Genomic DNA, 26,812 nt, shown 5'->3' on the forward strand with positions numbered 1-26,812 from the left:
CTCCGCTTAGTTCAATGCCTAGCACCTTGTATAAACTGCTGGCCCACACCCAAAGGCCTCCAGAGCAGAAATTATCTCACACCTGAGGAATCAGGCAACTAGTCTAAGGCTCATAAGGGTTTGATTCCAGACTTCAGACCGAAAAGGGATGTTTAAACCTGAAGAACAGTAAGGTGCCATGGAGCGGCACCGCTCACCCTGTCACTCACATCCGGCCAACAGGACTGTCGTAAACTTAAATAAAGCTTCTCGTTGGCAAGCCCTGCAGTGCTCCCCCAGAAGGCAGGAAGTGAAGAGGGGCTTAGGGGAGATCTCACTAGTTCAGAATCCACTTTTTTTTTTCCCTCAACCGTGGCAAATGAATTGATTTCATACATTTTTTGTACAATTTTACATGTACAGGAGGATTCACGTGGCTGTTTCTTTTAGTGCCCACAGCATATTGTGTGTTTTCTATATATTCTTTTTCTACGTGCATTGCTGCTAAAAGTGTGTTTGTGTTCCCATGTGATGCCATTAATTCAGTCAAGGGAAGTATGAAAATAAGATCTGTGATCAATAAACAGCTGAATATGAACACAAAATAAATAAGTTAAATAAATTCAACAAAGAAAAAAATCCTAGTAGTTTTGGTAAAACTAACTTTACATATTATACATATAAATTACCAGATTTTTCCATTACACTGTTAGAAAAAAAAATAACAATAAAATATTTCAAAAGTATGGTGTTGGGGTCTACGAAATATTGCGCTGACCCGGTTCTTAGATTGAGCCCTCTGTGTCACACGTGTTGCAAGGGCAAGAATAAGTTAAGGACAGACAAAATAAATCCTTACAGATGGTGGTGCCTTACTGGGCCTCAGTGGTGCTTCTCAGCACATGGAATGTACGTTTTTGTCTGGATGAGCATGTGAAAGATGCAGCCCTCTGTAGGGAATATGTGCACTGAAGAAGCCTGCCTACGTCTCGGTGACACGAAATCAAACCAGCTACAAGCAGCGTGTAGCTCACAAGGAAATCGACACAACCATATGCAGTAGGATACACTGTCACAAACTCCTCAATGACGCATTGCCTCTGCTTTCAAACACAGGTAATGTTTGACTCTGTTCACAACTGGAGCGCTTGCTGCTTAAGTTCGGCCATCAGACTTCATAAATCTTGTCTTGCAAGTAGCTGAATAATGAATCCAGTCCTTTGGAAGAACTCCACAGCTGTTTTAACATCTGACACTCTTTCTCATTCACATCTTCAAGTCCGGATTTCAGGAAGCTCCTCATGAGGCATTTGGATTCTTCCAATACCTAAAGCCAAAACATCACTCAGTATTTACGACGAATCTGACGAAGGCATTTCGGATAATGGTGTAAACAGCATTTTTTACTACGGACACCATTGTACAATCTAAACAATAATAGTAACTCATTTGGGCACAGAAATCAGAGCTGATTTCCAGCCCTACCTCCACTTGCAAATAGTGTCTCTAAGAATTAAAGACTTCTGAGGTTTATGCATTAATACCAACGTTTTTAGCGAGGGATTCTGAAGTACCTTAGTTTATTGAAGGTCTGCCATGAAGTGATACTAGAAGGAGTGGAATACTTTCCTTTGGAAATGGGACCCCATGAAATTAAGACATTTTCTGTAAAACAATCTTTAAGGTTATGGAGGCTGGAAAACCAAACATGGATGTCCAACTTAAGCAGCTGGTCCACATGTGGAATTTCATTATCAGAAGAGAAATGAATAGAAATGGGCCTCTACTGCACATACTTTAAAGATTGCTTTCTTCAGTGCTTATACAAGTAAAATACTTAATAACAGAAGGGTGTTAAGTGAAAAAGCACTCCCTGACTGTGTTCTGGAGGTAAATTTGCTTAGCATAATGTAAGGAGTCATGTGAAGTAGTATTTCTATAATTCATGTAAATGGCACTAATTGCAAATAGTGGGGCCTGCACATATTTTCTCTGTGAACAAGTATCCACAGCGAGTTCGGATGAGCTCATCACGTTCACTATTTTTTTTTTTACTTCAGCCTGATTTGCATTGGGGTTCTCAGAGAATAGTTTGACAGTTCTTTGACAATTCTTTGACCGTTTTAACTCTCATGCTTGTCTGCAGGTTCACTCCAGCCATTCCAGCAGGACTCAGGAGTGGATTTCATTGGCAGTTGGTAATGGTGAAGGAAGGAAGATTTCACAGTAAGGCCTAGAGGTTTTCTCAACTCATAATGCATGTTACAGCTGCTTGATCAAATAAGCTTATGCTGCATTTCCAGAGTTTCATTCTGAATGTCTTTGGTGAGATCTAATCTACGTTTCATTTAATTAAAAATCTCCCTTGTCTCTACCTTCTCTTTCATATGTTTATATCATTTATATGGAGCAGAGGGATATTGAAACAGTTTAAGGCACAGGAAGTACAAAAAGACACTAGCAATCTGCACTTGAGTTAGTATAATTTTGCTGCAGCCTGTATCACCTTGTCATGATACTCTGTGACCAGACTGAGGTCAAACCCCTCTGTGTCTGAATCTCCTTCACAGTAGTTGTTAGCTGGCACCATGCTGCCCTCCTGGTGCACTGTAGATAGGACATTTTGCAGAATCAGGAGCTATGCAGGTGCAGAAAAGAAGGCAGAGTCAGCTGAAACAGTAGGCCAGGACAACGCAAAAGGCAAATTTATTTTCTTACTGGCACTGCAGAGATTTCCTAGTATAAGTGCACAGCTTCAGACTGTTCTGCCTTCATTAAAGAAACCTTTGCTGAAATTCCTTTTCAAAATCTGTGGCAGAATGGTTCCACTCATTGACTGAATGTGGAGATGGGAAAGTGAAACAACCCTCCTTGCTCTGGAAAATGGGAAACTCCAGGAGTTTGCTGTTACCTATCCAGGTTTTCTGTTGCTAGCCCTGTTTTGAAGGCAAGGCTGTGCAAGCTGAGGACCTATTTTCTCATGTGATGAGCCTCAGGAGCACACCTGACCTCTGCAAAGTGCCATTCAGTCACAAAGCAGTGTGATCCCTTACCACTGCACTGCAGGATGCCATTTCCTTCACTCGGAGCATCACTTCTTGGCTAAATGTTGTCGGCCAAAATACTTGTGACACCAGTCCTCTACTGCAGGCTTCTTGTGCTGTCAGCTTTCTTCCACAGAACAACATCTCATTTGCCTGTGAAACCAAAAGATTACTTGAGATCATAATAGGTCATAATTCTCCTGATCTTTTTTTTCTCCATACTTGCCTGCTATTTTCAAAATTAAATTTACAAATGGTCTACTGTATCTTTCCATATTGCAAAATACTTAAAAAGGAGTTTTGGTAGCTATTTAAGGATTGTGCAGGTGGCCAGAGCACAGCATGGGTTTCACTTGAGAGAAATGTGCTGGCATGCGTGATGAGTCTGTATTGCTGATTTTACAAGAGCAACTGTCAATAATGCAGTGTTAGTGTGCCAAGAGTATGAAATACATTGTGGAGCAAATTCTGCTTTGTTATCCTGGTAAAAACCAAGCAACTTGACTGGGATTACTGTGGATTACCTTTAGAAAAGTAGAGAACAGCATCTAGCTGTGTTACTGCACAGTCTTAACACAAAATACAACACAGACAAGAACTCTACAGCATCATTCTGCTAAAGCATTTCTTCCCTTTTCTACCATGATCTTGAAAATCTTTGCTTTTCCAACCTCTGTAAGTCTATCCTGAATATAGCAGGTGGAATTTACTGAATTCAGAGAAATGAGAGATTGGTAGGAATTAGATCAACTTTCAGTGGATTACGTTTCCATTTATGACAGTTTAGAGAAACAGTAGTTTTGTGGTTTACATTTTAAAGAGAGAAAGAAGAGCATGAATTTAACAAAGGTTCTTCAGCAATTTGAAGTGGAAAACCTTACCAGTGCAACACCCAGAATTTGTGGGAATGTGTATGATGAACAGCCAGCTGGAGTGAGTCGGATTGTTGCATATGGTGTCTGAAACCATGCCTTCTCACTTGCCCAAACGATATCACATAGTGGTAAAATTGAAGCTCCTAACCCAAGAGCAGGGCCGTTGATAGCAACCACAATTGGCTTCTTAAATTGAATAAAAGCTTTTACAAAATCCCTAAAATAAAAAATAAAAGAAAGACCTTGAATACAGAAGCAACCCTTAGAAAAAATCCCAAGCTTAAAAGTATTTAATCCGAAAACAAATCAGAACCACAGGTGAACTCAATAAATGCCATGGCCCAGTTTTATGAGGTGAGAATTGAAAGATATTTTCTATTTTACACATACAATTTTTCTCTCCTATTTAATTATTTAATCTTTAATAGTTCCTAGGATATTAAAAAATTTTGCATGTGTTGTATGTGAACTGAATAATTGGAATGCACCGATTATTATACTTTTTGCAGAATGGTTTGGTTAGGTTTAGTTTTACTTGTGGTCCAGTAACTCACTTGTTGGTACACATGGTGCTTCTCAGATGGTTCCAGAATGGCTAGTGTGGATTCTGATGATCTGGTTTGGCTAACTGGATGTACAAAATATAGTGTGAAAGACGGGAGGCTCATGGGTGTATTGTTGGGTACTTATGCTTTCAAAAAGTTCTCTTAAGGTCTTATGTGAAAGGTTTCTGCAAGTCCCATCAGTGGGCTGGGAGACAGCGACTGCTCGTGGCATACCAGCAAGAAGAACAAGATCCACAAAGGGGAATCAGAGAGAAATAGAGATGTTTGGGCAGGATAAGAATTAGGCTGGTGATCTGTTGGGTTTTTTGTTGCAAATGACTTAGGCAAAGATGTAACAAATAGCTACCCTTTGCCTGCCTCCAACGGAAAGCATGGAGCAATGGGAAGTTATGGGGAAGTAGATGTGATTTGATTCAACTGGGTGAATGAACTGGAACACATTAAATTCAGTTCACTGAGGAGATATTTTAAATAAGTCACCTTCCAAGAACTGTGTGAAGACATCTGTTGAATGGAATAGCCCACACACTACTTAGGAAAAAGCATGAGTATAACTGTGGGCAAAATATGGACTCCAGCAGCTCAGTGTACAGCAGGTTTATGAAGGCAAATCAGATGCTCAAATACTTCAGAAAAGAGACATATATAAATGATGTTCAAAACAAGAGAGGTGATTCTGTTCCAGCCCTGGGTATTTATTAGATCCATAGTGCACTGACTGATTTTAGGAAAGAACATGATTTCATTTTGTCAAATGTGCCTTTCAATGAGTAGCAAATCTCTCACTGAGGTCATGAAGACCTAGACTTGTACATCTGAGAACAGGAGGTGTGCCTGCAGGTTAGAGTGCTGATTTAGCAAACAGTAAAAAACATGCTGAAGATAAGTATTTTGTCAGACTGAAGTGCAAGGACATTGGCTGTATTTTAAATGGAAACAATGAGTCTGAAGTCACTCAGTACTGTGGTGTTCAGAGAACAAGTTCAGTTTTCCAGGCTGTCTAGCAAGGAGTTGATTTTTGACTATGAGAAAACAGAAAGGAATGGGAGTAAAACAGAAGATCAGAAGCAAGACAAATGAAGTGAAATAAGGAACACTGTATTTATGTGTTCAAAACAATTCACGAGGATGGCAGAGTGAAGGAGAGTTGCGGTCCATTTTTGTTTGCAGAAACAATGCTGTTCCTTTGTCTCATCATTTCTTGTTTACAGGCTTGTTTGTGCTTGGGTAACAGCCACTGCACCTGATTAATTCCAGAATTTTGCGAACCTTCGTAGTAAACTTTGCAAATAGGACTGAGTACAACTGGGAAAAAGGGATGTGATGGTAGGCAAAAATAAGAAACAGTGTGGATAAGTAAGGGCAGTCGATCTCAGGACCAGATGGAAGCAGAAGAAAGCTTGTGCAAGAAAAGCAGGAAGCATGTGGGATAAGACAGACTTGAAAGTGAATATGGAAGAGCAGTTAGTAGAGTGGAGAGGAAATGGTAGTTGATGGGTAGGAGAAACAAAGCAGAATGCATTCATGAAGGGAAAAGAATGAAGAAATGTGAAATCTTCACATAAGTGAGCAAGGAAGGAAGGGCAGGACACAGGAAGAAAATGTAACAGAACATTGAGAAGACATTGAGCCATTGTCATACAAGGGGAGGCTGAGAAACAGTACGGCACAATGGGAGGGCATGGGGTGGAAGGCTAAAATATTGGCAGGGGGAACAAATGCCTGAATTTGATCTGCAGTGTCCAATACTCCACTTATCTGTGCTCCCTGTTTAGTATGCTGCATGCTTCAGTGAATTTTCTGTCCCCAGAACGTGCCGTGTTCCCACATCTCCAAAGCACACATTCATACATGTTGTTGCAGGGCTGGAAGATCCTTCTTTCAATTCAAGGCAGTCTTTGAAAAGAACTAAAGTTGTAATTCTTGTTTGACAGCAGAAGGTAGGTTTGAAGGCAGGAATAAGTATCATGTACAGAAGGTTTCTGCTTTTTCTAGAGAAGATCTGGAAAGCAAACCATCAAGCATGCTCTGGGATACACTGGTGTGGTTGCAGTGCTGCACTTAGAACTTACAGGAACATCAAAGGCTGTAAAGAAGTTGGGCAAGTAAAGTCACTCTTCCTTTTCTTCTGACTGCACGCAGAATTTTATGTATCAGGTCACACAGTGATGCTTGACTGGTGGTGCAACAAGGGAGGCTGCTGCTGGAAATGCCTTCCTGCAAGTCTTGTGGGTGCAGGGCTCCCTGGCCACACATGCATGCTGCAGTGCAGTCCATCTGTCGGTCTGTCTTGCCCCTAGTGCAGGTGTGCAGTGCCTGGCTGGTGCATTACACAGAGAAGCTGCAGTCCTGACATCATGAGCTGAAAGCTCAAAGGTGGAGGATGAGGACAGGGCCCAAATAAATCACTCGTGAGATGAGATCTAGTGGGTATTTAAACTTTAGTTTTAACCTGTGATCGGTACGTGAGATCTGTAGTTTAGCAAGTGGAAACACGTGGTAATGAAGATTTTAACTTGATTTTGCTAGAAGTGTACTGGTCTAATTCAACATAGAGCAGTGGAGCCGGAGATGCATTAATGTGTTTGAGGACATCCTAACCACTGAGAAAGCAAAGTGTACATTTTTATCCTCTGATTATGGTATATTTTCCATGAGTTCAGTCCTTTGTTCATAGAAAGCACAGAGAGTGCTGAATGGAAAAAGCAGTGCATTGTTTCCAGAGGTACAATAAAAACCTGTTTCCAGTGGGCCTGAAGCTGCCATTCTTGATGAGAAGAGCATTGTACAAATAGTTCCAGAGCATTTGGTGAGCCCAAGGGTGGAAAAAAAGTCTTGTAGTTTGGATTATAGTCATTAAAATGTAGAACTGGTAGTATGCCCGTATATCAAATGTGTGCAGATAAGTGTATAGGTATATAACAATACCTATCTACATAATATTTACATAAATAATATTAAATGTGTATATTTTCAGGGAGTGTGTGTCTGTGTTATCAAACAAGAAGAGCAATTTTCTTCCCTCACGTTGCTTTTTTTTTCTTCCTCTTTTGCTTCTGCATTTTCAAAAATCCCTCACATTTAAGAAAATCCCTTCAAAGAGATTTTTCTTATCACTGAGTGATATTCAGGCATAGCTAGAGTCTTAAAAGCAGGGCGTGATTTCTTATATTTTAAGAAGTACGTTTTAATTCTTTCAAACTTTTTGCTACTGTGTGAATTTCAGAAGCATTAAATGGAGAATCCAAACCGATCTGCATTGGTTGTAACCAAGACAGTTGGCAGTTAACACATGTCATGTAACAAATGTACTTAATCTTCTGTTATACGTCCAAAATACAGGGCCGTTGTAAAACAAGCTCTTCAGAATTCCTTCATAGAACTGATAGAATCTGGTGCTTAAAATCATAAAGCTCTCAGAATAACAGTATTTCCAGGGAGTGAAAAACAGAAGCACCAACCCCTCGGCTGGTATAGACCGGTGGAATGCCATTGATTTCAGTGGAGTAATGTTGATTTATTCTGGAGGATCTGCCAAAAATGTATACAGTACACCTTGTGGATAATGTAAATAGTTGGTGATGTATTGTGCAGATTGATTTGTAGACTGCATGTCACACACTCTGAATTTCTATTGAGGTAATGTGATATGTATATAAGTCACATTTTAGTTATGAAAATAAAACTACATTTGCATATATATTAAGTAATTTAAGAAAAAGAATGGAGACCCTTCTAATAAGGTTCTGAAATACAGTGGAAGACTGTTGTTTCAACAGAATGTCACTAAGCCATGGATTCCCATTTGTACTGAAATTCATTAAAATGATGAACAATAAACAAGTAAAATATCTGCCTTTCAGGAACCACTTAACAAAATGAAACAATAGTGAATTTGGAAAAACAACAACAAAGTTGTATTTGAATTTGGAGGATTAATTTCAAGTATTAAATACAGAGAAGTGGAATAAAATAAATCCCTATAGATAGTTAGCACTGGAATAAATGTGCTTTCTTTTGTAATAAGGAAAGGTCCAAGGTTTTCACTAAACAAATTTGCAGGACTATAATTAGAATGCAATCAACACTTAAATAAACAACATTTTTGGACCCGATAAATATCTTTATAATCACACACTGCATTTCATAATTTAGAGATCATAGGTAAGCTTGGGTCACCTTATAGCTTCTGCAATCCTAGTGCTTTCCTTTCTTCTGTCATTGGATAACCTGCCAATTAAATATGAGTAATCTAGGCCACTACAGAATACACTTCCCACTGCGCTGAGAAGTAAGAGTTTACTGTCATCAGCTGATGCATTGCACAATGCTCTCCGAACTTCCTTCATGATCTGTGGATAAAGAAAAGTAAACAATTCGACATGCATGCCGTTGCAATACCATTTCCCTAGTTTTACAAACCTTACTGATTTTGAGAGATTAAATTTTGGGCACTAGTAATGCTTACATCAATTATATATATATGTATATATTTGTATAATTTTAATAGAATGATAACACTAAGAGTTTACAAAATATTTTATCTTTGGAAGTCCTTTGTAGATGCTTACTAATTCAAAGAGATTTTTGAATTTGGCTATTCTCTGCTTGTCCTATGGGAAATTCTAGCTAACTTATGGTATTTGATTGCAATTTCATCATTTCAAATACCACTTTTTTGTTTTCATAATTTCATTTCAATAGTTTATATTCAGTGAACATCACTGTAACATGATTACCACAACAACAGTCTATAAACCTCAACCAATAGTTAGGTAAATAAGATCTGTAAAACCCCATACTTTTAGTTTTTCACCTGCTTTGTTTTTTATGGCATGAATCAGAGCAAGGTAGGACAAGAGGACATCGTATACATTGACGTGACAAATATATTATTCATTTTTGTGTGGTCAATGATACTGTTACAGTCTACAAACGTTAAAGCAAAAGAGACTCTAGGGAGAGAGACATTTTTACACTCTGATTTAGAGCTGGATCGAGCTATTAATCGCATCATAAATCAAACTAATCAAACTCTGTACAGAATTGAGCTGCTGGTATGATAAGGAAATAGCCCTTCATCTGAGTACAACTGTTTTCCTAATGATTTTTAAAAGGAAATATTATTTCATAAAGGTCTGGTGGGTAACTTCTTGTCACAGTGCAGTACAGTTTGGAAGCTGTAATCAATTTAAGCAACCTGAGCATCCCCTCTTCAGTGATTTGCTCTTAACACTCGAGTAGGGCCATCGTTTCACCTGGTGATGCTTCCTGTCCTTACCCGTACTCATGTGTTAAAGTACTTCCTTTACACAGAGCCCAGCTGAGTCAGTCTTTTCTCATTTGTGCTGAAAGTTCTGCTCAGGGTAAATTTTGGTAAAAGACAGCAAAATGTGGCTGGGGGACCAAATATGGTTTCTATATGAGAGAGAAAAATAAGGCTGTTTGCTTGTGTTTATTTCTGTTCACTGATTTCTGTTGCCAAAAAGCTCTTAGATTTCTGAAGTGCTTTCTTCAAAATATGTCCCTAAATCCAGAAGAGGAAGTTCAGGGGAGACACTCCTGATCCTCTCTACCACATAGCGATGTGGGGATTGGCTTCTTCTCTCAGGTAACTACAATAGAATGAGAAGGAATGGCCTGAAGCTGCTCCAGAAGCTCAGGTTGGATATTAGGAAACATTTATTCTCAGAAAGAGCAGTGATGAGTGGCACAGACTGCACGGGGATGCAGGGGAGTCATCGTCCCTGGTGCTATTCACTGTATGTGGGGATGTGGCTCTGAGGGATGTGGGCAGTGGGCAGGTGGGCTGCTGGTTGGACTAGGTGATGTTAATGGTCTTTTCCAACCTTAATGACTCCATGATTTTACAATTCTATAACTAGGTAAGCTTCTTCAGGGACTCCTGTGGCTTCTGAGAACAAGTTTGAGTTTCTGTGGTCAAACCATGGAGAGCAATTCTGCCTGGCTGTTTTCTATCTGTCTGCATAAAACCCTCTAGCTGTTACTGGCTGCTGAGTCTGGCATGTGGGAGAGCTGGTGGTGGACTTCTGCTTGCTTTGGTTTATAGATGTACTTCAGAACTTCTGTATCAAGTATGTGACAGCACAGGGAACTGAAACAATTCAATGCGTGGATTTGGAAGTGCATTTGAAATTCTTGTGCAGGTACAAAAATGCCAGCAGCAGTGTTACGAGCACTGCTTATTCACAGAATCTCAGAGGCTAGCTGAGCCCTCACGTGATAGAAATACAGGCAAAACTACACAGTTTGTAAAGGGCAAATGAAGGGGAAAAAAAAGTAACAACAAAAAACTTCTGTCCAAAATTGAAAAAGAAACTTCAGAAGGTGGTAAATGTTAGATATAAAAAAAAAACAACACGCATGTTTTTCTAGTTTCATGTGAATGCAAGATTACCCTCTTTAAATGTCCTCAAAATCTGCTCTTTCTTAGGGAAGATGTATAAATAATATCAGAGAATAACAGTCAAACATTTTCATATACAATTAGGAGTTTTGCTTTAAATATGATGCCATGAAATGGGACTCCATTCAGCACGTTTCTCTTCTGTTCCCCTTCTCCCAGTGACATTTGCTTATGTAGCATCTCTTTGATGTTATTACGGCTATCCTTCAAGCACATCATTACCATGGCAAACCTGTCTCTTTTTGATCTTACTCCTCATTGATTTGGATGGCAAAAGCCATCTAAAAGTTCACCTGTCAACATTAGGAGCAGAGGTTATACAACTTGTAGGAAGAACCAATATTCTGCTATAGCTGTTTTTTTCAGTGTTTTGGAGAATTATATTAGTGGTCTGTTATTAGGAACTGATTTCTGGGATATAGTGAAAAATGGGAAAGTTTAGATGTTATCCTGGGTAATGTTGTTGAGCAGGAATGGAAATTTATTTCCACTGCTCTACTAGTTTCTAGCAAAAGAAAAAAGCTTGAGAAAACAGAAAAAAAACCAAAACCGAATGTAGCAGTGTTTTAGATCTCCAAAAGGGTGGGTTTTTTTGGCAAATGTCTGTAAACTTGTTAACTTCTTTATTAAAAGGTATTCAGAAGCTCACAGAAATATAGCAACTCCCTTGTTCCTTTGCCTGTGCGGTCCAAAGTTCACTTGGTTATGTTGTCACTCAGCCTATTTACATCCACCCTGCTGTCTACTGTGGCTCCAAATGCCTTCAGCATTGCTATTCAGTAGTGTATGCATGGATATTTCCCTACAGGTATTTATATGATTATAGCAAAGCTATTAACAATAAAATAAGACAAAATAGATAGTTGTTTTTTGGGGTTACAGAACTGTGTACTGAACTGCATTATTCAATATATAATTTTGGTTCAGAACCCGCTGTCTGTTTAAGTATGAATTTCCACATAATGCAGTAAGGAATTCAGTTTACACATACAGAGGCACTGTGTGGCTTTGGTCACATTTATCAGATCTCATATGCTTTTTGCCATGGTTCTTAAACCTTCCTTCTTTTTGGTATAATTACAGCATTTGTCTCATTTACTTTTACTTTAAGTAACAGACAGGATCTGAAAATACTATTTGCAGGGCTACACAGTGGTATTCTCAAGTATTAAAGTCATTAATATAAACATGATTATTAATAATTACATTATTTATATTTATGATCAGGGTAAAATAATTATAATTATTTATATTATTCAAAAGATTCTTCTTTACATTACATCAATACATGAATAGTTCTTAATATGAATCATAAATTATTCTAAAGCTACTTTTAATTAGCTTTTTTTAAATGGTCTTTTAGGTGATTTTCAGTTATGGGGGCAGTATTTTTATTTGCATTTATTTTAGTAAGGTTTCTGAAGAGGCGTTTAGAAAACAATATGGGCCAAAATCTATCAAGTTCTGAACTCAGACCAGCCCTAACGCTTCACTTACTGTTTTATTGGAACCCAAGTATACAATAAAATTATCACTTCCTTAAAAGTTGCTTGTTTTTTCTAATCCCGTCAAGAAAACAAGTTGATTAGTTCTTTAATAGGACCTTGTACTGCAAAATAAACATGATGCTTAAAGATATCATTAAACTCCCCAAAGCTTATTTCAGTGCCTTTTGCAGGACAGAGGAAGTTTTAAAAGGTGTTTGGTGCCCTTTCCATTCCATATTGCTTACATCTGGGGAAATGAGGAAGCTGGGAACTTAGCACCTTCATTACACAAAGTATCTTGAACAGAAGTCTCTTGTTCGTACAGATAGGAATGCAAGCTTAAGAGGTTAACTTCTCTGAATCTCTTGGGATTTACTACTGATTTCTTTCAAGGTAAATATTTTGTAAATATTGTAGTAAAGCAAAATTTGAAAGCCATTCAGTTGTCCTGGAGCCACCACCTTTGTGCCTTTTTACACATAGACGCCTTTTGTTACTTACAGGCTCTTTATGCAAACAGATCCGAGTCTGTTCTGTTTGACAAAGGGCTATGAACCTGCAAGGCCAGCGTGGGGCGTAAGGACCGGCCAATGAAATCATCTCTCTGTGTAGGAGAGGACAAAAATGCAGAGAACAGCCACATTTTTCCTTTTTTTCCTTAGGTTGTATATAAGGAGAAGTGAAGGCAAGCCAGCGCTCCAAAATGCACCTGGTAGAACTTTCAGCCCTTTAAATGTGATGGCTGGAAACTTGAAACCTGACTGTTCTGTGTGAAGTGTGCTTGCAGTACTTACATCAGGCTTGGAATTGCTGCTAGGATATGTTTCGCTGTGGAGTGTTAACTCCAAATTAAAAGTATAAGGTAAAAAAATAGCGGGTGGATCCGTTTAATGTTAAGTCTGAAACAGAACTTGGATCCTCACAATGCACTGTGTTACAGCATCAATGGAGAATGCACTTCTGAAGCAGCAAAAGACCTCTGAAAACGGTAATGATGGAATGTGTTGTGTATCTCTTCTAGAAATGAATGTTAAAAGTAGCAAGCCACTGCAAGAGAAAAGAAGCTATGCCATTTCGTGACACCGGCCTCAAAGTGTTAGTGTAAAATGTAAGGAAGGATTTCTGTAGTCCCTGAACATTTGGTAGATAGAGCTCAGTTCCTGCAGTGGCACTGAGCCAACTTCAGTCACTGCAAATACTGCTGGAAGAGCATCGGCACGTTTTGTGCTGCAGTCACCTGCACGCAGCCCACAATTGTGCTGTGGTGTCCAAAACGTGCAATGAGCATGCAGGCAGCCTTTTCTAAGCTGTGTTTGATTCTGTCGTGTGAATAAGTGCCATAAGTGCAAGCCATAAATTCATCATGTAGGAGAAGGTCTGATTTTGAGTCAGCTTTGACATGCAGAACACTGTGCCACAATCCTAAATTTGTTATTTTAATTAAATTGGCATAAGTGCTAGAGGCCAGGGAATGAGCAGAACTACTAGATTTCATCGGAAGATTAAAATAAAACACAATGGGGAGCAGGGGTGTTTGAGAGTGAGAGTAATTTTGTATGAGGTTAATTTTACAATGACTGTGGGCAGAGCACACCTTTTTTTTCCAGCCATGGATGGCTGAGAACTGCCAGCCCATGGTGTTAACCACACCAAGGAAACCTGCTCTCAGTTAATTAACCATTTTGGATTTGGAAACATAATGCACTGAATGTCTGATCAAACTTCAATTGTTTCTCTTGGCAAAATGAAACACTTCCTTACATCTTGTGGGGGTTTCGTGTTTGTGCCTTTTTTTATTATTCAGGGTTCACAAAAGGTATCAAAACTGAAATCGTTGTCAGCTTCCTTGAACTACTGTCAGTTTGTCTTAACTGTGGCTGTGGGCTGCAGTCTGTAGGACAGGGCACTCAACAGATCCCTCCCATCAGTGCCTTGATTTTTTGCTTCAATTGCCAGTGTCGGAGGTGCTGGATTTCATGGTGTGAGTGCTCATGGGCTGCTCTCTGGAGAGAGGCCAAAGGAGCAGTCTGAGACTGTTTGCCAGCAAGCGGCCGTCAGAGGGGAACAACTTCCAGTTGCTCTCAGCCTGGATGGGTTTTAAACAGACAATCTAAATGTGGAGAGCTCATTAGCTTGATTAATTCCTGACCATCCAGCTTCTGGTCAGTAATGTGGCTTTCTGAAATGTATTTTCTCTTTTCCAAATGAACTTCCATGAAGATTCTAGAAATAGTCAAATGTGGTGACGCAAGAAGACGGCTATTACGTGCTAATCATTTATCCTCATACAGAGGTAGGCTGCTGGCATACTGCATGCTGTCAAAAGATGAAACAGATTGGTTTGGCAGACCTGAAGAGCTTGAGTTCATTCACTGGTTAGTGCATCTGAACACTGCTGATGTGGAACAGCACAGCCAGCAATGTGAAGTTATGTCTGTTCAGCCTGAGCAGAGCAAGACCTTGATTTCGTGCCTTTTCTCAGGCCCTAGGGCTCTTAGCTTAAATTACCTGCAGTGTTAATTAGTGGCAATTAATAAAGGGATGGAATGATGGATTTGATGCAATCATCTAGTGTGTTTTAAGGAACTAGTATTAAAAGCAGATGTTTAGTGTTTTGGGTTAATTACAGATAGGCTTTTTAAACATCGAATAGTTCAAAAACTAGGAGTGATAAATGTACGTACCAACAGTTTAAACTATTTAGTATAATTCTATGTATTAATGCCCATGTGTTTGTGTCTGTTTGGGAAGGTGGAGTCAAATACAGGGCCCATTGTGCCTGCCAGTGGTTTTATCTGAAGCTCACTGTAAGTAAATGCATTTAAAATTTACTGTTTCTTACTGAAGAAAATAATTCCTAACAGTTCCTAAGTCTGTGTTTGCTTCAAATGGTGTTCACACTGATAGCCTTAATGTGAAGATGCTGCACTGGGGTGTCTGGTGGTCAGAAAAGGGCAGCTCAGGGAGGAGTTCTGCAGAGGAGCTCTGCAGAATGCTTGGACAGCCAAACTGGTGGTGGGAGGGAGGTCCTGTGGCTTCTCCTTGGATGTATGGCAACTCTTTTCCATCAGGCCATTACTGCCTGCATGGAACAGAGATCGAGTATGTTGACTGCTCTCCAAGACATGCGTCCTGGTGCAGGCATTTCTTTACACTCTTTTTGTTCTGATACAAAAAGTGCATACCAAGACATCACTGCCCACTGAGCAGGGATCATGAGGAATGAGGGGAATAGCTCCTCAGCCCTTCCTGTGACTTTTGTATGTACTTGAGTAGTACAAGCTACAAGTACATGTCTGACCCTAAGTGTGTCATGTTGTAAAACTAGGGAATTAATTAGTACCGTTTATATACTGAACATTTTTATGCAATTCAGTTGGGAATAGAGCCCTTAATTTGCAAAGATTTCATAAATAGAGATTCATAAAATGATTTAGAAAATAAGAAATTAGGGAATCAAGGTATATTTTTACAATTGCTGTCTCAGGATATAGCCTCAAATACCTCCATATGCATCAACTGGAGCACTATTTAAATTAAAATGATAGAGACTAGATTGCACTAAGATGGCATATATGAATAACTTCAGCATGGGAACAACTGCTTCATATGACTCCATGCTGGAAATGCAGACTGTCTCTCCTTTCTTTGGCTCTACTTTTCAGTTTCAGGCATGTTAATTCAAAAATAATTTCCACTGCATTCTTTTTAATAGAAATCCCAAGCATGGAAAAGTTAGATATACCTGAACTCCATACTTTCTTTTCTAAGATAATCAATTAGGATAAAAGTACTTAAAATATAGTTCAGGTGCAGTGATTCCAAGATAACCCACACATTAGGATGGCTTTCTTTGGCTTTTATGGCTATATGCTTACCTCTGGGGTCAGTGCATTGTTATCTGAAGTCTGACTCGACAGCAAAATATGTGTGAAACCATCTTCTTTCCGCACCACAATGTCCCTGAACCGGCAGTTACTTTCATTTTGACGCACGCTGTATCTGAGTCTCTTATCGAAGACATAATCTTTCTCCCCATCTAGTTTCCTTTTCACAGTGCTGTGTAGATTCAAGCTTCCATTGGCCAGAGAAGAACCTTTCAGATGGAAATAATCAAAACATAATTACGCCTGTACCTTCAAACTCATACTTTTCATTAGCTTAAACATAACGTGGCATTTTACCCTGGCCTCTATGTGACAAATATGGTAAATCAGAAGTACGCCTTGTCTCGTCAAATGTGGGCTCGAGCCATTCTTATTCCATAGAGCTTTACATTCCAACTTCTCTTCCTTTCTTTTTTTTTTTTTTGACCAGAGAAGCTCTAGCTCAAGTGAATTATAGCATGTAGGACTGGTGCTCTATATGGCATTCAGTTCTGCTTTGAAGATGAAAGCAGTTATATCACGGCCCTTCCTATCACTTTGGGATGATCACTGAATTTTGTACAAAATTCTAATTCAGCCTTGGAGAAAACTCGACAAGTTTTGTCCATATCCCATCTTTCAAAGTTACATTTTCTTCCTTTCTTGGTGGCCAAAAAGTCACTGTGAAATGGTAATTTTGACACAAGTTGTACCTCACCTGGCATTCTTTTCCCCACCCATTTGGTTAGCATTAGAAGTTGCAGTTAGCCATCACTGCTGTGATCTCAGGCTTCTTATTACATTTCACAATGGCAGTAAGCTGACTTTCAGCTAACAGATATGATGTTTATACTGGACTTTGTACACTGAAAGGATTAATGCTAATGCTGGGAAGGTATCCAGCATCAGGGAAAAAATGGAACCATGAAAAGAAAGAAAAAGCTCCTCCTTCAACACAAATGAGAGCAATAGCAGTTTATTCTGTCAAAGCAGTTTATTCTGTCTTACACTTTGTGTGACCTATATAGTATTATCTCGCTCATCTTTACAGTTCTGTTGTTATAAGCAATATATTGGAATGCTAAGAATATCCTTACAAGATGTTTATGCAAGATTCCTTTTCTAATTACAGATGTTTCACACTATTGCTATTAAAAGGAAAGCAGGGACAGGTTGTTAAGGAACCTGGATTAAAGCCACTCTGTTCATCGAGCTAGTTTCTTAATATTTTTGTTTGTTTGTTTGAGTATGTAGACATAAACCCTCAGTACTTCCCACTTAGGAAAGTCTGTGAGAGAACTGAGTGCCAACACCTTTGCTGGCTCCCTGCTCGCCTCTTGCCAATGCTGACCCATTCCAGATTCTGGGATGAAACAGCTGAGGATTTTTAAAGGTGAGATGACAGGAGTTTAAATTTACAACTTAAATTGCCACTCTCCAATTAAAAATGCTCTGCTGGGGTAGAATTGAACAGTAAATTAATATCAGATTACTCTCTAAAGCAAAACCAGTTACCTTCATTTGATATTGGCTTTGTTTCAACTTGGTGATTGCCCAGGTGACTGGACATTTGCAGTGGACTGTGGCATCACTCATAGTATGTGAAATGCCCATATATACACTGCAGTTATATACACTGTGATTATATTTATGCTAAAAATACATAGAGTGCTATTAGTATTCAACTGCTACATCATTTGGCCTCTTCACATACTGAGCATGCACGTGTGCACACATTCATCTACATGTAGAAATGCACCTTTGTTAAAAAGTCTGCTACTTCTGACTTCACGAATCTCTTCATACCTATGTGAAGAGATCCCATCCAAAATATTGCCCAATTATTTTAAATAGGGGATTTAAATGGTAAAGAAGTTAAAGAAGTCAGAGGCACGAGTGAACACAAAATGGACGATGTGTCAGAATAACTGTAGTGATAGTCTACCTTGTGTTGAAGGTTAAGCCACACCTATTTCAAGTACAGATGCTAATGAATGGTACAAGATTAATTCACACAGATGACCCAGCTCAACCAAAAACCTCAAAGAATATTTTCTTTCATATTTTTATGTTCTTCTTTGCTTGAGTAATGTATTCCGTTTGTAAATTAAATATATGATGTGAGAAATTATACATTTTATCATAGCATTTTAACTGTCTGAATGCCAGCTGACAAAAATGTAACCAGGGTAACATAAGATCTAAATTAAATATGAGAGAAACATAAATGGAGAAGTGTCATTTTCAAGGATGGATGATTAATAGAACAACATACAGCAAGTAAATGTCTCAGTGGATACAGTGCATCCCTGTAATCTTGCTTAATCTGATAAACTGCACAAAATGATCAGCAAAATCAGACAAAAATCAAGTGAAATCAGGCCCACTTAGAAGGTCTGTTGCATGGATGTGATGGAGCTTCTGAAGGCTTGCTCCAAGGCATCCAACTGTCTCTGTGAGAGGTTTAATAGTTAGCACCTGCTGAATGCACACAAAAGTAAAGAGTACCTTCACATGCCAAGATGAAAAATGACAGTGACAAAGGAAAAAAGAGGCCGTCACCGAGTAATCCGTCATGCATGTGAAATTAATTAAAGGTATCACAAATTAACTAAGGAAGCTTCAGATACTTCTAAATGTGGTTTACCAGCTTAGGAGGGACTGTATGATGCTCAGTCTAAGTACAAACAGAAAGCAGAAAATAATCCTTCCTTTAGTGGGAGTTTAATTATTTCCCTGTTTCTAACCGCTGGTGTGACTTGGGAAGGTATCTAAACACTTATTTAGAGGAAATTTCAATATCTTTTAAGGGAAAGTAAGATATTCCCAGACCACTGGTGCCATTTCCAAGAATGGCAATAACGGATGCTATTTAAGGAGACATCCCAGGCTTGGCCATTTTCTGCAGTCCTTTCCCCTGGTATCATCCCTACATGTCATACAGGAATATGCCAAGATTCATCCTTCCTGTTTCCTCCGGTATTTGCTCGTGGACCTTTTCATGGATTTCTCTAATCCCTTTTTGAGCCTGTTGATGCTGTCTGTCTCCACAGCCTCCTGTGGTCTGAGTTTGAGAAGTTTAGTAACCACTGCAGAGAGAAGAATTCTCTTTCATCTGTGCTTTTATCTGTTGATCCTCCAGTTTCAGTAAGTGGCCCCTAGTTCTGCTGTTGAGGGATTTAGGAAATGACAGTTCTGCATTTATTTTACTGGACGCCTTGATGATTTTGTAAACTTTGATCACATCCCATCTCAGCCTGCCACTCCCCACACTGAAAACTCTTTTAGTCCTGTAATCCACTTCACCACTTCAGTCGCCTGTCCCCGTGCCTTGCCTAGCGTTCCACTGCCATCAAAGGAGAGAAAATGTAGTGATATTACTGTTGTTGCTGTTGGTACTAGAAGGAGCCTGAAGGCTCTGGACTGAGTGTGGGCCTCTGTTGTACTAGGGACTGCAGAAGACAGATTCGAAATGTATAATCTGAGAAGATAAAGTAGGCAAAGAGTACAAAAGGAGAGAGCTGGTTCACCTTGTAGACCCAAGAGTACTAAAACTGGTGCCAGAGAAGGGATGGGAATAATGATGCCATGGGCTGTACTGCTCCTATTATTAGCAGCATTTATGTTAAATGAAAAGGAGCTGTATGCTTCATTTTTTTGTAGGTGAAATGTTACAAGTCCCTTTATGCTCACTGGTAGAAGAGCTTGGTATTACTCAGTCAGCCCAACAGCTTCTCTGTCCCTTTCCTGTCTTTCTTGTGGGTAACAGTTAATACTGTACATACTTAAAAACTGTTCTGGTGATAATTTACTAATAATGTCAGACTTCTCCAGCTAAGGGAGCATCTGTAAGATATCTAAAAGCAAAGAGTTTTTATCCAAACTGAGAAAGCAAGCATATTTGGCTGTCTCTTACTGCCAGTACTTCTCCAGAATAAATAAAACTGAACAAGCTAAAAAAAACAAGAGGGAGCAATAACTAAGTTCATAGAGAATATTTAAATGAGGGGCACCATGAGACTACAAAAAATTTGTAATGGAGAAAAACAGTGGTTAGTGATACATGACAAGCAAAAATTCTTCAGCAGATGGTACAGAAATAGAGCAATGTAGAAAGGGAAAGAGAAAATTAAAAGGGGATGTTTCTTGATGCTGTCAAGAAACCTGACAAAACAATCACTCGCAATTACAATGTATGGAGAGAAACAGCAGTGTGATAGCAGAAGACAACAAATGTCATCAGAAAGAATGCTTTTGTGAGCTCCTGGGAGCATCAGTGGATGTTCTCCTGCAGGAGGTTTCAGCATTTTCCAATTTGCAGAGCCTTAAGTAACTGCCAATAAAGATGACACTGCTCTCCTTATGGAGGGAAGTCTGGATGTTAGGAGAGAGGTTTTGATATAAAAGGTCTCTCTCAACTCCAACGTGTGAGAGTGCCTGCTCTCTGCGGTGCTGTATACAGAATTCTGTGCATACATCTGTACACATGTGCTCGTCTCTCTGGGGTAAAATGCTTGTTTGTGACAGTTTTATCTATGGCTGAGCAGCAAACAATTACACATACCCACGTGGATGGATATACATACCAAAAACTTAATTTCTAGAACAACTAAAAATTTCTCAATACATTTTCAGTGCGTTCATACACTTAGCCGTGAGAGGAGGCTGACGTTCATTTGGGCTTCACATAGGCAAGCTGAAAACAGACACAGATGTCTGCTTGGTAGGATGCTGCCCGGGGCTGCCCAGGAGCTGCAGATTCCAGGAGCCAAACCCAGGCCCTCCCGGCTCCGGCTCCGCACTGCACATAGCACCGCGAGCCCCGCGAGCGCTGGTGGGACACGCTGGGCTTTTCACTTCAGACTGTGGCAGACAGCCCGAAACCTCTGGCACAGCTGGCTGCCTCCGAGCTCGAGGTGGGAGCCCCGCCAAGCAGACGGCCACAGAACTGCAGGTCTCGGGGGACAGAGCGTGGGGACCTTGGCTCGGATCTGGTGAAAGTTTTGAAACCCAAGATGTCTGGAAGAAAACTTCTGTTATTCAACAAATGGGCTTTTTTTTTCTCTGACTTTCTTCATTTGTAATTTGTAAAACTTCAGTCTAGTTTTAGTGTGGCGCCTGCCCTGCTTAAAATGAGGCAGTGATACTCACTGGGCATGTGGCAGTCATACCAGCATCTGCTGGGAGTGTGAGTACTGGGGGAGGTCAGTAAATAGTGGTGAGTGCTGAAGAGTACTGCCAGATTCTGTGACTTGAGATTTCAAATGATGCAAAATCCCGTATCAGAAAACATGACTTCTCAAGCTTGTAGGGCAGCATTAAGAAAATAGGCTGATATTTTTCTTTAGAGCCTTTTTCACTAGTTGCTGCTTGCTCTGCCTTTGGTAGTCTCATCTCTCCTCTTTTTAATTTTCCCCACTAGGCATGTGCTGGGGATCACAGAGCAAGGCTGGAGGGATTTCCGACTGTGGTGTTCCTTCTGGGTATGGTTTAGAGGACAGGGTTGGGAGTCACAGATCTCCTGCCTTCCAGGGAGGACAGCAATGCAAGAGCTGCGTACATCAGCACGGCCAAACATGGGGGCACACCACTCCTACTTTCCATGGGGACAGCCAACAGCTCGTCTGACCTTAGAGTTCTTCAGTCCTTTGTCAAGAACAAGAAATCTACATATGGGGATCAGTGCATTGTAAAGATGCATTTTGTAACAGAACTTCCTCATAATAACGTAAAACATCTGTGGTTAGATACTAAGTCTTTTTAGAGAAGCACAAAACTTTTTAAGCAGGCTCACGTGAGCTCAAACTGAAGTGACAATCTGAAGCATTGCTGGCATCATCTGGCCTACTTATGCATTTATAGCTGACTGTATATGCCAGTGTATATTTCAGGAGATAGCTGATGTCTGCACTGCAAGACCCCAGCACTTCTAAGATGTAACTAGTAAGACTGGGCAAGGCAGCTCTGCTTCCCAAAGCAAGAAGTGTTTTCTAGGTTGCTGCTAGAGTGAAAAATGGGAAGCTGGGTGACATAATTTATGTTGACTTTTGAAAAGTTTTTGGCAGGGCGATTCACAAGAAGCTGTTAAGGAAATGAGCGCTATCATGGGCTATGGAAAGTGGCTAATAAAAATAAATAATTGGAACAAATGGTTACTTTTCATCATGTCAAATGATTAGTAGTGGCTGCCCCAAGGACCTGCAGAAGGATTAATTTATTTAATGTACGTATTAATGAACTGAGAAGTATGAGAGGAAATTTTGAAGAGAATACCAAATAAGTGGAGTAAATACTATGAAAGATTTTGAAGAGCTTCAGTGAGTCATAACAAAAAGGTGAATTGGCAGCAGTAAAGCAGATTAAATTCATAATGAAAGGAATCATACATATAGCTGTGCTCTAAATTAACTGCAACTGGAAAGGAAAAATAACTAAGAGCAACTGTGTATCACTCAATGAAAACCTTTATGCAGTGTGTAAGAGTAGAAAAAAGTAATACTCAAAAGATTGTTTTGCCACTCTATCAGTAAGCAGTAGGAAATCATTTGGAACAGCTCCTGCTGTTTTTAAAAGGTATTCAAAAAACCACACACCAAAAGCAAAGGTCAAAAAATAAGCCCATAAAAGCAACAAAATAAAGAAATACAACCAAACAGTCAAAAAGTTGATCTAACAAGATGTCGTGTAGAAGTTTGGGCTACAGAGCATCATTGATGCTGTGAGTTTGATAGGCTGAAGATAGGACATACCTAGATAATGAGAAGCTATACAGCCTCATTGAACTGCAGTACTTCACAAAGAACACAGATTGACATTCGCTAGTAGTTTATTACTTGAGGATTAAGCCAGGCTGTAACTACGGGGATTAGAAATAAACTTTTCCTATAGTCTGTATCTTCCACTAAAGAATGTAATGCAAGTTCTGATATTTCTAGTCAGTGCCAAAGATGAGGGTCTGGAAAAGCTAAGTATTCTTCAGTACTGAAGAGCATTAATCCTGAAGAACTTGAATGTAACTCAGACACACTTATCAGGATATGTTAGTGACAGTGGTATTAATTATGTTCTGAAATGATTCTGATCTTTGTAGACCGTTGGTTCTGTGCACATACAACTGATAAGTGACTTGGCACTTGATAATATAGACAAACATAGTTCCAGTGTTATGCATACCTCAGCTATCATTGCTACTACATGCCTCGTCATCATGTCCCCACAAGAACTTTACACTGCAGTGCCATGCAATAAACCACACACTGCTTTGCCTCACTCCGTGGAAATGAGGAGGAGAGAAGCCAGCTGAGAAAAATGCCACGAGGAATTGGTAAAGAATGTGAAACTTATGCTCTTCTCACCATATCTCTGGTGTAGCATGACAATCATTATTCCAGGAGTGGATTTTGCAGTTTCTGCAATTAACCCCCCCCCAAAACAAAGGACTGTAGTCGTGGAAATCACTTACCAATTCCGTTCACAACAGGTGATTCATTATTAACTTCCAACACGCTGGGCAAATTTTGTTCTCCTTCATGATCATTTATATCCACGTTTTGCTGTTGTGAGCCATTCCCAAAATGTCTGGAATCCTTTTCGTGACTGCCATCTCCATTCTGCAGACCATTCTGTGGCTTTTTCAGTGGCATGATCTGTAAACCGCTGGGAGTAGTTCGGTAAGTTACAGTTTTAGCAGCCCTGTCATTAGCAGATGCTGGCTTTGCTGCATATCCTCGTTTCTGTTTTTGAAGAGAAGGATTAATTCTCTTCCTTTTGTGTGCTGACCCTTTTGCCTTCCCAGATTCAGAAGGTCTATGAGATATTTTCTCAAGAGATGACCCTCGGCTTTCCCGTAAAAATTTTGTAGTACTGGTCTGTTTCCCATGTCTTGAACGTTTTTCTCTGGTAACATGTAGTCCATTGAACTCGTCAATAAATTCCTCACAATGTAGGAGATGATGTTCAGGTTCCCAAGTATCTTCATTGCTTCCATAACCTTTCCATCTGATGAGATATTCCCATTTGCCCTTCTTGTTCTTTCTTTTGTCTACAATCCTCTCCACCTGAAAGAAAAAAACAAAGAAGTATCATATTAGACAGAAAAACACTTTGGTTGTGAGAAATGCATTCTCCATTTGCGGTTACGAAGGCCTCCTTGACATTGTGAAGCAGCTTTAGTATTCATGAGATTCAGGCCCTGCAATACAATGCCTAAAATCTGAAATGACTCTGACACTGAAAGCCTACCCAAGCTGGCCAAAATGCAGCAGCCTATTTTACTGATTAAAACTTATCTTAATTTCATAGGATGCAGTCCAACACTATATTCCCACTGGATCCTATATAGAGCATGCTGACTGTTGATGAGAGTCTAATTGGTGTGTGTATAAACCACTTGACATAGCATTTAGGAATTGGAGTTACATGTCTCTGTTTGACGAGGAATTCTTATAAGCAGACCTGGCAATACATGAGAGGAACGCATAGCCCCAGCGGTATTTTGACAGCAAAGCCATTCTCCCTTCTAGACATGTTAAGAAAAGATGTAAAATGCCCTATCGTGTCTGATCTGGGAACCCGCAATAGCCAAAGTGAAAAAAACAAAAACAAGGGAGAGCCTGAAAATCAGTGATGAAGGCATGATTTCTTTGAAAATTGGTTTATAGTATGAGTCTACTTTTTTGGCTACCTCTTATTTGAAAGAGCTAGCCAAGGCTTCTTCTACCATACTGTTACTTCCTGATCAATCTCCCGAATCCACACATGGATTATGTACCTATCAGAGCCTTGTTCATCTCTTGAAACCATCCTGAGCAGAGAGCTGATTAGACAAAATTACCTGCTTTTACATTCCTGCACAAAAGGGATATGGGACTACACTGGTCTGCCATCTGAGCACACATTAATGGTGTCACATTGTGGAAAAGGGACCATACAGCTGAAGGAATCTTTCTGCTGTCTCAGCTCTGGCAACATCTCAAGTAGAGGGAGAGTGCATATGGAAACCCAAGCACGGTTAGTGATCTGTGCTGACTTGTGAAAGAAACTGGAAGAGATTCATTTACTTCAGAGAAGAGGGGAAACGTAACAAAATTGGGGTATGATTAGAAAACCTTTTGTAGTCTCTCCCAGGTTTTGTTGTCTGATGAGATTTTTTTTACTTTTTGAAAATGTGGCTTATGGGGGATAAGGATGCCACCAGTGTTAAAAAGTCATTATTGTTAAATAGAAGCACTGTTGTTAACTTAGAAAAAATAAGCACATGGATAGCTACTGCAATATTTTTCATCACCTGTCAAAGAAAAAATCATCTCATATAAAGAACAACAGTGGAATCTGTATGGAGAATTTAACCTTGAAGAAGGGCAATCACAGTGGTGTATGTAATTGTTCACTTAGCTCCCCTGTTGTAGCAAACCAACAGAATAATCCTGTCTGTTCACTGGCTGGAACTGTACATTCATAGAAATCACGGTGGGTTCCCCAAAGGAGCCTAAATGTAATCAGCAACTAAACATTACACTTCTATCTCAGTTCATTTTCATGGGAGCAGCACTAACATATCTATGCTTGAGTCAGAGCGGACAGCTTTCCTCCATCTCCAGGGCACTCAGCTGCAGCACCTGAACAGCTCATCCCTGTGCTCTGCTTTGTCAAGTATCTGCACAGAGCCTCTTCAGAAGCAAAGCAAGGAGTCATCTTTGCTCTGAATTTAGCACGGACCCCTTCAGGATTGCTCAGTGTGGCAAAACAATTAACCGAAGGCAAGTCTGAGATGATTTGTTTGAAAAGAAGAAGAGTACTCAGAAAGAAATGAACTGGCACTTTTCTGTTCTCGTTCTGGGACTTTCAGTTGTCAAAGTGATAGACTTAGGATCTTGTTGGCTTTATAGTGAGCAGCTGTCCAAATGCCCTGCCTTTAAAATACTTCTTGTCCTCCTGTCTAACTGGTGAGACCCTGCATCAAACTGCGGAGCTCCTCGGTGGCCAGTGGTCGTCTGTGGATTTGTTACTTTAATTACTGCAGCTCAGTATAACAAGGAGCAAAACACACACATGTACATAAATATATCCTGGGGAAAAAATTAAATTGCTGCAAAACTCAGTAGACCACAGCTATTGCTGCTGCAGAGAATTCGGCTTAGCACTCCTCGATCTGCAAGAGCTGCGCAATGCAGGAACTCCCCTCCACTTTTATTGGGGAGCTTGCACTTGGGAACAAACTGCATCAGGTTAATCCTAACTCAGAGCAACTCCGGACTCTGCATTCCCCCACTTGCTCAACAAAGGAAGAACCTCAGGAAGGTTGCACAGATAACTTGCCATTTTCAGAAATGCATATAAAAACAGCTCTTGAAGCTCACCTCTCTTCCCTCGTGGACATATGGTTAAGTTATTCACACTCTTTACTCATTTTCACATAGTTGCACTAGTACAACGAGGGAAAGGGAAGGGGGGAGCTTCCTTGGAAAATGCTTTTTCCTTTGGAAAGCACTGAACTATTTTGGTGATGAGGCATTATGAATTTAAATTAAGAGGATGAAAGGAGGAAAAACATGAGTAGTCTTTGTTTC

At 39.8% G+C, this 26,812-nt stretch overlaps 1 protein-coding gene across 1 annotated transcript in view; it reads right to left on the reverse strand.

Annotated features, from left to right (window-relative positions):
• Positions 1-531: 531 nt before the first annotated feature.
• The window catches only part of CDYL2 (chromodomain Y like 2), a 52,092-nt gene continuing 25,811 nt past the window's right edge, over positions 532-26,812 (reverse strand). The window contains exons 2-7 of the mRNA XM_065733125.1: positions 23,707-24,301; positions 16,257-16,474; positions 8,644-8,816; positions 3,905-4,115; positions 3,033-3,176; positions 532-1,306 (exon numbers count right to left, since the gene is read on the reverse strand). Of these exons, the coding sequence (XP_065589197.1) occupies positions 1,148-1,306; positions 3,033-3,176; positions 3,905-4,115; positions 8,644-8,816; positions 16,257-16,474; positions 23,707-24,301 (1,500 nt within the window). The 3' untranslated portion in view covers positions 532-1,147. The remainder of the gene's footprint in view (positions 1,307-3,032; positions 3,177-3,904; positions 4,116-8,643; positions 8,817-16,256; positions 16,475-23,706; positions 24,302-26,812) is intronic.

This window comes from Cyrtonyx montezumae, unplaced genomic scaffold (genome assembly GCF_038088225.1).
Source record: "Cyrtonyx montezumae isolate F1298 unplaced genomic scaffold, pur_monq_1.0 scaffold_17, whole genome shotgun sequence".
NCBI lineage: Eukaryota > Metazoa > Chordata > Aves > Galliformes > Odontophoridae > Cyrtonyx > Cyrtonyx montezumae.